A 15,108-nucleotide genomic window follows, 5' to 3' on the forward strand; every position below is an offset into this window, starting at 1 on the left:
AAATGATCTGTGACAAATGGCAAGACTTGATAACAAGTGTAAAAGGGGTCAGTGTCTGAAGCACCCTCACTACGAGCTGAACTAAAATTACAAAGTGGAAGTTCACCAAAGGAGGATCATTCAAGCACTGATATTCCTGAGCAGAAGTCCTCCTAAATACAGAAAATCTTCACTTTGTAATTAAAGAAGAAGTGTGTCCAGACCTCGGTGGAACGTTTGGAGTAGACCACTCAGCCCACCAAGTCTGTCCCACCGTTCCATATGATCATAGCTGATCTGTCCCGGAGCTCAGCTCCTATTCAAAGCCAAAAGCCACAACCCACAACCCTCACTTCCATGATCTTGAAATATTGAGCAGCGAGCTCTGTTCAACCTACATGCAAGGTAAAGGAAGGGTTTAATACTTCCGAGTCATACCATACAAACCAGACGAGGCCTGGAAGAAAAATAATTCAAGAATCTTAGAGTAACACAGCATGGAACCAAGGTCCTTCAGCTCATCTCATCCATGTGAACCAGGTGTCCATCCAAGCTATTCCCATTGGCCCATACTTGGCCTACATCCCTCCAGACCTTACCTAGCTCCATACCTTCCATTTTAAATGTTGTTATTGTCCCTGCCTGAAGCTGTATACACCACTCACACACTCAGTGTTTCAGGAACAGATTCTTCCCCTCCACCATCAGATTTCTGAATAGACATTGAACCCATGAACACTGCCTCACTATTTTTGCACTACCTATTTAATACTTGTATAATTTTATTTTCTATACTCTTAATGTAATTTATAGTTTTTATTATAATGTATTGCAATATACTACTGCCACAAAACAACTAATTTCATAACATATTCTGAGGATATTAAATCTAATTCTGATTTTGCCCCTCTGGTGCCTTTTTAAATCTCATTCCTCTCGGCGTAAACCTGTGCTCACTATTATTTGATTTCCTTTCCCTGGAGAAAAGACTGAGTGCATTCACCCCCATGGTTTTATACTCCTCTGTACGGTCATCCCTCAGTCTCCTGCACTTCAAGGATTAAAGGTCTCATCTGCCCCACCTTTCCCTATAACTCAATCAGAATTAGGTTTATTATCACTGATATGTCGCAAATTTGTTGTTTTCCGACAGCAGTACAGTGCAAGGCATCAACAAAATGTTAGGGGTGGCACAGTGCACAGTATCACAACGCTTTCCTGTGGTTCAATTCCCACCGTTGTCTGTAAGGAGTTTGTACATTCTCCCCTATGACTGCATGGCTCTTTCTGGGTGCTCTGCATTCCCCCCACATCCAAAAGGCATATAGATTGGTCAGTTAGTTGGTCGTGTGTATTTGGGCAGCGCGTGCTTGTTGGTTCAGAAAGGCCTGACCATACTGCATTTCTTGATTAGTCAAGGCATTAAAGGTTTCAGGAAGAAGGCTGGAGAAAGATAATAAATCAGCCATGATGGAATAATGGGACAGACTAGTCTAATTCTGCTCCTCTGATTTATGGTCTAAAACGACTATAACTTACAATTATACATGAATAAAATGAGAAGTTCAGATTACTTCGTGGACTGTTCAGAAATGTGATGGCAGAAGGGAAGAAATGTTTTAAGATCACTAACACCCTGTCTTTGATATTCCATATTTGGTCCAGGACATCACACCTCATTTGCCTTAGTTTCTTAGCTTCCATGACCTTCTCCGTGTATTCGTTAAAATAATCTCCTGTGGCTCCGTACGTAAATGGCCATGCTGGTCTCAAAGGGGACCTATTCTCTCCCTAGCCATACTTTTACTTTTGATATACCCATCAAATTTCCTTAATCTTGCCCGCCACATCCAGCTCATGCCCTCTCTCTGCCCTCCTGATTTCCCTCATGTTATTCCTGCTATTTGCCTCCTTTTTCCTGAGCACATTGAAGCAGTGATCCCTAAACTTGCCAGATTTGTCCTTCACTCTAACAGGAACATTTTGTCCCAGAACATTTGATGTTGTACTTTGAAGCACCTCCCGCTTGCCACTAACTGCCCCTTTCCCTGCAAGTGGTCGCTGCAGATTGACCTCTACAAGTTCCTGCCTAATGCTTCCAAAGGTGGCACTGTCCCAATTTTTAGAGGTTAAAATGCTGAAGCCACAAGCGGCACTGCAAGGCACATCGGAGATCGAGTGGCCTGTGAGAATGGATACATTATTTTTCGGGAATATCTTGGCAACAGAAGCAGAAAATGCAGCTGTCTGTCTAAAAAAAAACAAATTACATAGTTTATTTGTGGAAAAGGCAGATCTGAAAACATCATACCCATCGGAGATGATAAGACCACCAACTGATAACAGTAAAAGATGAACCACGTTGGACAAAGAATTGCTCATCAGGGAGCTACTTGAGCAGGAAACAAACATCCGGGAGGCAGAGAACCATTTTGATATCAATGCAGATAGATGAACAATGGAAGAGATTGCAACCTAACAAAATCCTTTCAGAAATGGGAAACCCCCTGGTGTGAGTTCATTAAGACAGAATTGTTCAAAGTCCTGAGTTTAGAGATTGATCCTAACTCCTCTATCCAAAGGGAAACTAGAAAAGAATGGCACAGGAACGGGCACTTTGGCCCACGATGTGCCGAACCAATTAACTTAGTAATCAAGTAGCTAACTAATCCCTTCTGCCGCCACAATGTTCACAGCCTTCCATTTTCCTCACATTCATTTGCCCATCTAAATGTCTCTTAAAAGCCCCTAATGTTTCTGCCCCAGGCAGCGCATTCCAGGTACCCCCCACTCTGAGTGAAAAAACGCCCCTCATATCTCCTTTGAAATGACCACCTCTCACGTTAAATTCATGCCCTCTAGTATTAGACATTTCAACCTGCGACAAGGGTTCTGTCTGTCTATCTATGCATTTTATAATCTCATAAACCTCTATCGGATCTCCCGTCAGTCTCTGCTGCTCTAGAGAAAACAACCCAAGTTTGTCAGCCTCTCAATATAGCACATACCCTCTAATTCAGGCAGCATCCTGATAAACATCTTCTGCACCCTCTCCAAAGCCTTGATGTCCTTCCTATAATGGGGTCCCCAGAACTGTATGCAATGCTCCAGATGTGGCCAATCTGGAGTTTTATGAAGCTGCAATGTAACCTCCTGGCTTTTGAACTCCATGCCATAGGCAAGCATGGCATTTGCTGCCTGAACCACCCTATCAACCTGTGCAGCCCCTTTCAAGGAGCTATGAACCTGGAAAATGGACTAATTGGGTCAGAGTGAAGATTATTGTTACAATAATGGGTGTGATGTTGAACTTTTATCTTTTGTGTTCTGTGGAGATTAGATCTCTGCATCGATACATTTCTGAAAATGGGTTGAGCAAACAACTGATATCCAGAGGCCTCAGGGCTTTCTATGAAAGCACGAATGCAAAGACTGAACTATTGTATAATAATTCAGAGTAGCTATTGCAGCTATGGACAGGAACATGCATCGGAAAGTTTCAGATGCATGTGGACCAAACTCAGGCAAATGAGACTACCTCAGGACTGGTCAGTGCAGACAAATCGGGCTGAAGGGACAGTATCCTTGTTGTAAAATCTTCCACAAACCTCAAATCAGGGTGAGGGGCCAGTATTTTTGGTGTAAAAGCCTATACAAACCTCAAATCGGGGTGAAGGATGTCGATCCTTGATGTAAAATACTATAAAAACCTTAAATCATTGTTAAAGACTAGTATCCTTGTTGTATAGACCTTAACAAACATCAAATTGGGTTTGGGAATGAATATCCTTGCTGCAAAACCTGACATTATCCTGTCGCAAAACCCTATACAAAGCTCAAATCTGTGTGACAGGCCAGTATCCTTGTTGTAAAACCCTATACAAACCACAAATCGGGATGAAGAATGACTATCTTTGCTGTAAAACCTTATAGAAATTTATAGAAATAGAAATTTAGAAATCAGCAGACCAATTTCTGCTCAATCTGTGGGCTTGTGAAATCCTCTCTACTCTGAATTCAATATCATTAAAAGGTTCTTCACTTTTGCATGATAATTATCGAATCCTGCAGCCGAGTAGCAAGCCCTTTGGCCCATCTATTCTTTGCTAGCCTGGTCGTCGGACTGTAGCCCACCACACCCTCATCCATTTGTCTGTGCAGTCTTCCCTTACGTGTTGTGACCGAACCTGCATCTGTATTGTGGGAACCTTGTTCCACACACACCACCCTCTGAGTAAAGAAGTTCCCCTCATAATCCCTTTAAATACTTCACTTTTCATCTTAAACCTGTAACCTCTAGTTGTAGTCTCACCCAACTTCAGTGGAAAAAGACTGCTTGCATTCACCCTATCTATATATCCTTCATAATTTTGTCTAACTGTATCAGATCTCCCCTCACTCTCCTACACTCCACAGAATAAATTCCTAACTCATTCAACTTTCTCCTGTAACTCAGGTCCTCAAGTCCCAGCAAGTTCCTTGTAAATTTTCTCTGCATGCTTTCAATCTTATTGATACGTCACCAGCTTCAATTGTAATTTCAACATAACATCCCAACTCCTGTACTCAGTGCCCTGATTTACAAAGACCAACGTGCCAAAAGCTCTCTTTACTTGGAGTATTATGTTCACTTCTGGTCACCTCATTATAGGAAGGATGTGGAATCTTTAGAGAGGGTGCAGAGGAGATTTACCAGGATGCCACCTAGACTGGAGAGCATGTCTTTTCAGGACAGTTGTGTGAGTGAAGGAAAATGAAAGGTGATTTGATAGAGTCATATAAGATGATAAGAGGCATAGAAGGAGTGGACAGCCAGAGACTTTTTCCCAGAATGGAGATGGCTAATACAAGGGGGCATAATTTTAAGGTTGGAAGAAAGTACCCCCCTGGTTGTCAGAGGTAGGTGGGTGTGTGGTAAAGGCAGATACATTAGGGACATTTAAGAAACTCTTAGATGAGCACATGGATGAAAGAAAAGTGGAGGACTATGTGGAAGGGAAAGGTTAGATTGATCTTGGACTTGCCACAACATTGTGGGCTGAAGGGCCTGTACTGTGCTGTACTTTCCCGTGTTCTTAAACCAGACTTGAAAGAGCACAGCTCAGATAAGCCTCAACACTTCTCCTTGTGTTCTACTGGTGAATGATATAACATCACACAAAGAAAAATTTCTGTGCCTTTTCTGCACAGAACAGCCTTAAACCTGTACGTACGTATTGAAACAATGCAGTGTGGAAGATACCGCCAGGAGTACGAGAGACAGACTGGTCATGTGCTTGAGGTGGGAACTGCTTTCATCACCAGAATATCAGAATCAGAATCACGTTTAACGTCACTGGTATGTCTTGTGGAACTTGTTGTTTTGTGGCAGCGGTACATTGCAATACATAATAAAAAAAAAGTACAACATATACTAAAACATTAAGTTAGTAGTGCAAATAGAGATCAAAAAAAAAGAAAAGAAAATGAGGTAGTGTACATGGCTTCATTGTCCATTCAGAAATCTGATGGCAGAGGGGAAGAAATGCTGAGTGTGTCTCTTCAGGCCCCTGTACCTCCTTCCCGATGTCACAAGGAAAAGAGGCCCATGCCCTGGGTGATGGGGTTCCTTAATGATGGTCTTCTATAGGCAAGCAAGAAATAGTGCCCTCTGAAAATAAAGTGGCTGTGGAAACTGAGCTGGTAAGCCGGGGAAGTATTGAAAGATTTGACAGAACAAATGGAGTAGAAGAGCTTTGTCCTTGCTGAAATGTGAGAAGCTAACGTAAGTACCAGTACACAAGGAAATCTGCACATGCTGGAAGTTCAAGCAACACACACAAACAATGCTGGTGAATGCAGTAAGTGCCAGTAATTATCCAGAGAGAGCAGATTTAGTTTGACTACAGCAAATGTGCCCACCCTAACCTGCCATTGATCATACATGACTTTTCCTTATCAAACCCCTCTGCTGGTCTTTGATTAATGTGTAACTCTCCAGATGCTGATTTATACAGTCCTTCAGAACGTTTTCCAAAAATTTTCTCTGATTGGCGTTCGTTACTTCTTTAAGATTGCTTCGATCTCTTTCACCTATCCAATCTGCATCCACAATCTTCCAGACTTCTGGCACAATGCCTCTGACCAGAGAGGATTAGAAGATGGCATTGAGAGCCTCTGCTCTTTGCTTTCTGGCATCTTATAATTGCCTGTGATACATCTCATTTCAAAGAAGTTCAGTTTCTTAATATTTCTCCTTTCTATGTTAATCAGATTCCACAATCCTTAACGACATTGTCTGTTTCCCTGTCTGCTCTGAGCAATGCTGTCAGCCTTCTGCTTTGAAACTTAACATGAAAGCTGGAGTCCTGTCTGCAAACGTTCCCATAGAAATGTCCAAGTTAATTGTCGCCATCTGATTGCTGTGTACGGAATGTTGTTGGTACAGGATGACAGCTGCCTTGCTCTCTGGCACTACAACCTTAAAGTACACGTTAGTGTGAAGTGTTACGGTAACATCTCCTGCTCCTGTATAAATGATGCGTAGTCAATTCTCCTTTGCAGTTTGTTATCTTGTGAGAGAATTCTAACTGGGTAATGTGTGAGTCTGTCTCTACTTTGTACAACCTGTGCTGGTTGTCTGTCATATTAAACAGTGATTGGAACCCTGTATGGGGGAGATTTTACAGTGGAAAAGCCACAGCACCAGAGCAGTTCCACTCTCCACCTCAGCGGTCTAGGTCCAGTGGTACGAGTAGTCTTCACAAACAGGGGTCTTCCTTGCTTGCTGAGGATGCCCGTGACTAATTCTGTGCCTTGTCATGCCCCTCGCTCTCCATGAAGTGTTGCAGAACCACTTTCCTGGCCGTTGGATCTCATCCGCCCAACCCGCCAGAGCTAACTTCGCATGCTCGGGCAGGCACGTCCCATCTCACTGGGGTGCGATGCCTGCCAGCTACCCTCACGTGGTTTAGCCAGCCTGTCGATGCAGTGTACAGGGAGTAGCTGCTGTCATATGCAAACAGCTGCTTGGAGCCACGGGTGAGAGCACGGAGCCTCCGGTGGGGCCCAAAGTTGAGTGAGCTGCCCCAGAATGGATACCACAAGCCACATTGCCAGAGGTGCTTCCCATCCCTGGACACCCCATACACCCCAAAAACCTGTACAACCTGTAGCCACTGTTTAACTGCTACATCCCTTCCCTTAAGCTCTGTGCCTGTTGCTTGTTGTCCACACTAAGGTTTGGCTTTAGTTGAATAACAGGGGTGTCAAACTCATTTTAGGTCAGGGGCCAGATTGGGCAAAATGCGACTTCATGCGGGCTGGATCAGTTGTGCACGCGTGTGCTCCCACAGCTTTCGTTGCCTTCGTTTTTTCAACCTGCTCTCATGTGTCTCAGTCTCTGCTATGACTACAAAGTGTTTCACTTTACGAATTTCATTTCTTATGAAGAAGATTGCCCAGCAAGCATTATTTTTATGATTGGTATTAACTTACAGTCGTAGGCTACAAAAAAGTTGTGATGAGAGAGAGAAATAACGATGTTATTTTGGCTAAGATTGTTTTGGGAGCCAAACCCTTTCCATTAATAAACCACTTGAAATCGAACATTAGACACAAACGTAGACCTAACGAAACAAATTGTAAATGTAGGCTACACAAGTGCACCTAATTTTTATTAGCCTGCTTTCAGCAATCAAACTCAGACAATGAACACAGTTAGTCTCTAATTTTTATTGAAGTGATCACATTTACAATAATAGAATAGTCAGAAAATGAATGAATCACAATATTATGACACTAGATATTTCATAATGCATTTTGCTCACATGTTGCAGTGCATCGAACAGTGTCACTCTTTTTTCACTTGCTGCTTCCAGACACCTGGCACCTCTTGGCTTTAACCAGCCTGTCAACATCAGGGACCAGTTTCTGGGCAGTTGTGATTTTCATAATGTCATTTAGATGTCTGTGTGTCAGCTGCAAGCGCAGTTTGGATTTGTTAATGTTCGTTCTGGAGAACGCCTGCTCACAGAGATATGTTGTCCCGAACATGCAAAGGATCTTTAAGGCAAAGTCTGTCATCTTGGGGTACATTGCTCCCAGGTATTGATAGAATGAGTCCAGACCAACAGTCTCAAATTTATATTTCAAAGCTGAGTTACACTGAATTTCAATTAGTTCCATTTGGAGTTCCTCCGGCACATCTGATGCTGCGTTGACGGCAAATGGCGAGCAAAATAGTGAGAATTCCTTCTCGAGCTGAGTGAAGACTTGGAAACGATTCTGAAACTCACTTTTCAGCCGTGGTATTTTGTCCTTGTACCTGTCCATGTTGTCATTATTCCCATGAGTGACACGCACAGACTGCAAAGAGGGGAAATGAGCTGGGTTGCTCCGGGACAGTTGTATCTCCCACAGGCCTAATTTAATTTGAAAGGCACGAATGCTGTCATAGTCTGCCGTAACAAGTTTGTTGTGGCCTTGCATGTTAACATTAAGCACATTTAAGTGCTCTGTTACATCCACCAAAAATGCAAGATCATGAAGCCAGTCTGGGTCATCCAACTCTGCCACTGGCTTCCCTTTCTCGTTCATGAATAATCCAATTTCCACATGTAATTGAAAAAACGTTTGAGCACAACCCCCCTGCTCAACCAGCGGACTTCAGTGTGGTAGGGTAGGCCGTGTCCAATATTACTCTCGGACAAAGGAGTGTCAAATTGCCGATGATTGAGTCCCTTGGCTCTAATAAAATTAACCGTTTTGATTACTACATCCATGACATTGTCCATTTTCAGGCTCCTGCTACATAATGCCTCTTGGTGTATAATACAATGAAAATTCCAGAATTCCTGCTCTGGATTCTCTATCTGAACTTTCTCTCTGAGTTTCACAACAACACCTGCCTTTTTCCCGACCATGGACGGTGTATCATCTGTTGCCACACTGACAGCGTGACTCCAGTCAACCCCTAGTCTGTCCAAGGCTCGACAAGGCTGGAGAAAACGTCTTTCGCCGTTGTGGTGTTTGTCATGGGCATCATCTCCACAAACTCTTCGGTGACGGTCAAAGATGCATCAACATCACGAATAAATATTCCCAGTTGAGCTACATCAGTCACATCAATTGCAATAGAGAAGGCAATAAATAACTTCATTTTGTCTTTTAGTTGACTGTTCAAATCTCCTGCAAGGTCCCCGATTCTCTCTGCCACAGTATTTCTTGACAAGCTGATATTACCAAAAGCCTGACTCTTCTCAGGGCACCAGCTCAGCCGCCGTCAGCATGCATGCTTTGATGAATTCCCCCTGAGTATGGCTTTGATGCAGCGGCTATTTTGTTGGCAATAATGTAGCTGGCCTTGACAGCTCCATCATGAGTCTCTCGACTTTTGGTGAACACTGATTGCTGTGTTTTCAGAGCTGCTTTAAGCTCGTTTACCTTTTGCGTTCTGAGTCGTCCTGCATACTTGTCATATTTTTCTCCGTGTGACATCTCATAGTGTTGTTTGATATTGTACTCTTTTGCCACAGTCACTTGTTGCGAGCATATCAGTCACACAGGTTTGTTATTGACCTCGCAGAGGAAAACACTATCTTTCCAATTATCGTTCAATATCTGACCTTCGACGTCAACTTTTCTTTTCTTGGAAAGCATTTTGAGCCACAGCAGCAAACAGTCTCAGCCTTGCTACAGGTGTTACTTACCTGAGGAGTCTGTGTGTTTATACTGTGTCTGACGACGCATGTGGGGCCCTAGTGGTCTTCAGTGCGGGGTGGTAGGTGCTTATGCACAGCGGGTGGTTAACTGCCGCCTGTTGTTTTCTAAGTACACACAACAAGCTGCTGGCGCAACAGACAGCGGTGGGAGAGACGGCGGCTGCCGTACAGATACATAATAAATGGTCGTGAATATACTTTTCCCCAAATCATCCCACGGGCCAGACTGGACCCCTTCGCGGGCCGGTAGTTTGACACCCCTGTTGTACAATAATGTTAAAGATTACAGGCCTCTCTTTCCCAATCAGGCACTGCCGTCACAGTTTACTGCATCGGCCATCTTTGCATTTTCCGTCTGATATAGCTGTTCTCTTTCCGTGTCTCTCTGCAGGAATGAAAATGGCTTTAAAGTTTTTGAATAAAAGTAAAACGAAGCAGAAGAATTTCCTGAGAGAGTATAGTGTCACCAACAACCTCTCCTCCAACCCTTTCATCATCAAGGTCTTTGACGTTATCTTTGAGACAGAAGACTGCTACGTGTTTGGCCAGGAGTACGCACCAGGAGGTGACTTGTTTGACATCATTCCTCCTCAGGTGAGTCACCTAAGGACAGTCATACAGAACAGAAGCCCAACTCATCCATGCCTTACTATGCTAATTCCATTTGCCCATGTTAGGGCCATCCATGTACCTGTCTAAATGCCTTTTAAATGCTGTAATTGTGTCTGCCTCTGCCACTTCACTGGCTGCATAACTGTGCTCCCTAGTATTAGGCTCCACACCCGTCTACGGAGCATGAACAGGTCTTTTGGTACATGATGATGATCATCATAATGTTATAAAATTACCTCTCAGAATAAAGCTGGCCCGTCCAGACAACATCCTGTTGATTCTCCTCTCTACAGCCTTCCTGCAGTGCGTAACCAGAACCCCACACAATACTTCACCCATGGATCCACTCCTATCCTACGTTTTTCCCCAAGTTTTGGGAATCTCTGGAATTCTGCATGTAAGGCCATTTCATATCCACTTTATGTTCTAATTTCTTTAAGTTCTCTCCTATATCTGTTATAAACCTCAAAGGATTGCCTCAAAACCAAGTACCTGAATTATGGTTCCTTTCTCTTTTTGTTCAGACCTTCAACTTCCTTTGTGAGTGAAGATTCCCTCGGTTTACCATCTTCACTTCTTACCCATACAAAGACATTTATTTTTATTTTTATTTAGAGATACAGGCCCTTTTGCCCTTCAAGCTGTGCCACCAGCAAGCCCCGATTTAACCCCAGCCTAATCATGGGACAATTTACAGTTACCAATTAACCCACCAACTGGTGCGTCTTTGGACTGTGGAAGGAAGCCATAGGACCCGGAGGAAACCCATGCATTCCATGGGGTGGGTGTACAACCTCCTTCCAGAGGACACCAGGATTGAAGTCTGGACTCCGACGCCCCACACTGTAATACCACTGCGCTACCGTAGCACTCATGCTGACCCAGGACTCTTACGATTTTGCTTTTAAATTCCTCCCACTTAACGGATGTTTTCCCCTCGCCAGTAGCTCCTCACAATCTCCTTTTGCCAGGTGCCGTCCTATACTGTTGAAACCAGCCTTCCCCTAATTCTATTACCAGGCGTATTTTTTTTTCATGGCAAGCTTGAAACTTGCCTATGGCCACTGTTCCCTCAGGGCACCTCAACCATTTACCATTTGCATTCCCTCACATAAGGCTATGTACTGTAGAACTGCCTACATTGTCGCTTTAAAAAGCTACAGTTGCTGGAAATTTTTAGCAACACACACAAATGCTAGAGGAACTCGAAGATGTAATGCTGAGGCTTGATAAGATATTGATCAGACTGCACTTGGATCGTGTTTGGGCCCCATATCTAAGAAAAGATGTGGTGGCATTATAGAGGGTCCAGAGGAGGTTCATGAGAATAATTCTGGGAATAAAAGGTTAACACATGAAGATCATTTGATCAGTTTGGGCCTGTACTCACCAGAGTTTAGAAGAACTGGGGTGGGGGGGGCGTGGAACTCAACTGAAACCCATTGAATATTGAAAGGCCTAGATAGAGTGAATTTGATGATGTTTCCAATACTGGAGGAGTCTAGGACCAGACAGCACAGCCACAGAACAGAGGGATTCCATTTAGAACAGAGATGAGGAGGAATTTCTTGAATGGTGAATCTGTGGAGGCAAAGTCATTGGGTATATTTAAAGCGGGTGTTTGATAGGTTATTGATTAGTCAGGGCATCAAGGGTTCCGGGGAGAAGGCAGGAAAATGGGGTTGAGCAGGATAATAAATCAGCCATGATGGAATGGCAGAGCAGATTTGAAGGACTCATTCAACTCCTATTGCTTATGGTCTAACTCAGTACATCAGGCAGCATCTATGGAGGGGGAATAAACAGCTGACGTTTTGGGCCAAGACCCTTCATTAGGACTGGAAAAGCAGGGGGCAGAAGTCAGAATAACATCTCGGCCTGAAACATTGACCTTTATAGATGCAGCCAGACTTGTTGAGTCCCTCCAGTATTTCGTGTGTGCCACCCTTTTAATGTTCCAGACTCAAGGACAATTCTGGTCAATATTAGGAAGAGAGTGAACAGCTTTAAATTCTTGCATGCTAACGTATTGGCTGATCTGTTCTGGGCACAGCACGTAGAGGCAATCAGAAGGAAGGCTTCTGTACTTTCTTTGATTAATGCCGTTCAGCTTGTCACCGAACACTACAACAAACTTCTATAGATGTACTGTTGAAAGTATCCAGACTGGTTGCATCATGATCTGGATACAGCAATTTGAATTTACGAAGCTATAGAGTAGTGGTGCCTGCTCAGTACATCACAGGTATATCTCTCCCTACCATTGGTAGCAGCTTCAAGATGTACTGCCTCAAGAATATAGCATCTGTCATCAAAGATCCCCACAGTCTGGGCCGTACGATTTTCCTGCAGCCCCTATCAAGTTCAAGTTCGAATTTAATTATCACTCACCTATACACAGCATTGTTCTGGGGCCAAGGTGCAAAACACATTACCCACAGCACACAGCACACTGTGAATAGCACATAGCACAAATGGAACATATCGTTACGATTTCAGAAACCTGTACAGTCACAAAGAGAAAAAATATATACAGTATAGCCCGTCCCTCAGTGGCATGACTATAGATAAGGGGTCCCCAACCTTTTTTGCACCGCAGACCGGTCTAATATTGACAATATTCTTGCGGACTGGCCGATGGGGTCGGGGGGAGAACCGGAATATAGGTAATAAGTCAACTATAAGTCACTTATAAGTGGCTAATACACTCAATCTCTTTACTAAAAGGGTTTATCTAACTAATTTAATATTAAACACAGCGCATATTTTCCTCACATGAATATAGTGATAAGTCAATTATAGGTCGCTTATAAATCAATAGCATCATAACATTTTAAGTAACGTTTGGATATTAAACACACAGCACATATTTTCTTCGTATGAACATATAAAATCATTGCAACACACCAATATCGCTGAATCAGTGGGAGCCCCGGGCTTGTTTCCCTGCAACAAGACGGTCCCATCGAAGGGTGATGGGAGACAGCGATACTCGAAGGGGGTTCCTTATGTCCAGTCTATTCCGCAATTTAGTATTCATTGCAGAAAATCCTGCTTTGCAGAGATATGATGTTGGGAATGGAAGCAATGTTTTCAGTGCTTTCGTGGCTATCTCAGGATATTCAGCCTTGACTTTGATCCAGAATGTCGGCAGGGATGTTATGTCAAACATACTTTTCAGCCCACCGTCACTTGCAAGCTCGAGGAGTTGATCTTCTTCCCGCGCTGACATGGATGATTCACCGGGGACATTCACAAATGGGTCACGGACCCATTCCTTTGCACGTCTTGGGTCATTTGCAGTTGGGAAGTAACGCTCGAATTCTGTCGACAGCGAAGATAGGTGAGAAGGACAGTGCAGGCTCAGTTTCTCCCAAAATCCCAGCTAATGCTGGGAACATGTCAAATATGCCCCTGTCCACTCACCGTCCCCACAGTTCCAGTTTGGCTTTGAAAGCAGACACTTTCTCTGCCAACTTGAAGACAGTTGTCATTCTCCCCTGAAGTGACAAATTGAGTTCGTTGAGCAGGTTGAAGATGTCACACAGATAAGTGAGTTTTGCTATCCACTCCTCGTCACTGAAGTGTGCTGCCAGTGGTGACTTTTTTCCTGAAAGAAATCTCTGTAGCTGCTCTCTTAACTCAAAAACCCTGGCCAGGGGTCTCCCCCTTGTTAGCCACCTGACTTCAGTGTGTAAGAGAAGGCGTTTGTACTCTGCATCCATTTCCTCGCAAAGCTGCTCAAACAGATGTGAGTTAAGAGCTTTTGCTTTGATGTGAGTTAAGAGCTTTTGCTTTGATGTGCTTTTACTCAATGTGCTGTTAAGATCAGGTGACATTTTTCGGCTAGCCAGCATTTCCCTGTGTACGACACAGTATGTAGACTGGCATTCAGGAGCAACCTCTTTGACTCGGGTAGTGAAACCAGACGGCCGTCCAGTCATAGCTGCAGCCCCGTCTGTGCATATTCCAACACAGAATGACCAGTCCAGTTTGCCTGACACGTAGTCATTCAAAGACTTGAATAGTTCTGACCCATTTGTGTTAGTTGGCAGCGGCAGTGCACACAACATATCCTCATGCACATCGTCTTTAAATATATATCGCACATAAACCAGCAGTATTGCCTTGTTGTCGACATTGGTAGACTCGTCGACCTGGATAGCGTACCATGGTGACTCGTTAAGCCGTTCCAACAGCTGTGCTTCGATATCCTCCGCTATGTCATCGATTCTCCTTGAAGCTTGCTGTGCCATCTTGTTAGCTGCAGCTTCTCCCAATAGTTCACGGCACATGTCCTTGGCAGCAGGCAGAATCAATTCTTCACCAACAGTGAAAGGCTTCTTAGCCTTAGCAATACTAAGTATTGCTAAGCCACTAAATATGACGCTCTCAGAGCAGCAGCATTTGTGGAGGTGGTGGCTCTCAGCACTTGCTTCTGTCCCGCTTGCTCACATTTTTTCCGCTCAAAAAACTCAGTGGGTTTGTCTGTAAGTGCAGGGTGCTTGGACTCAAGGTGCCGAAGCAGTTTTGAGGGCTTCATTGCCTCATTAGACAGCTTGTCTCCACATATTAAGCAAGGCTGCAGGACCGGATGGTGTCAGTACCAGGGTGCTCAATGCCTGTGCCCCTCAGCTATGTGGAGTACTTCGCCATGTACTCAACCTGAGCCTGAGGCTCCGCAGGGTTCCTGTGCTGTGGAAGACGTCCTGCCCCGTCCCTGTGCCGAAGACGCTGCGCCCCAGTGGCCTCAATGACTACAGACCGGTGGCATTGACCTCCCACATCATGAAGACCCTGGAGAGACTTGTTCTGG

The 15,108-nt window shown here is 44.1% G+C and overlaps 1 protein-coding gene across 2 annotated transcripts in view; it reads left to right on the forward strand.

The window, feature by feature from the left end:
- The window catches only part of sbk1 (SH3 domain binding kinase 1), a 51,321-nt gene that overhangs the window by 18,677 nt on the left and 17,536 nt on the right, over positions 1–15,108 (forward strand). For both annotated transcript variants that reach the window (XM_072269233.1, XM_072269232.1), the window contains exon 3: positions 10,072–10,274. In XM_072269233.1, coding sequence (XP_072125334.1) covers positions 10,072–10,274 — 203 coding nt within the window. The remainder of the gene's footprint in view (positions 1–10,071; positions 10,275–15,108) is intronic.

This window comes from Mobula birostris, chromosome 9 (genome assembly GCF_030028105.1).
Source record: "Mobula birostris isolate sMobBir1 chromosome 9, sMobBir1.hap1, whole genome shotgun sequence".
Classification (NCBI taxonomy): domain Eukaryota; kingdom Metazoa; phylum Chordata; class Chondrichthyes; order Myliobatiformes; family Myliobatidae; genus Mobula; species Mobula birostris.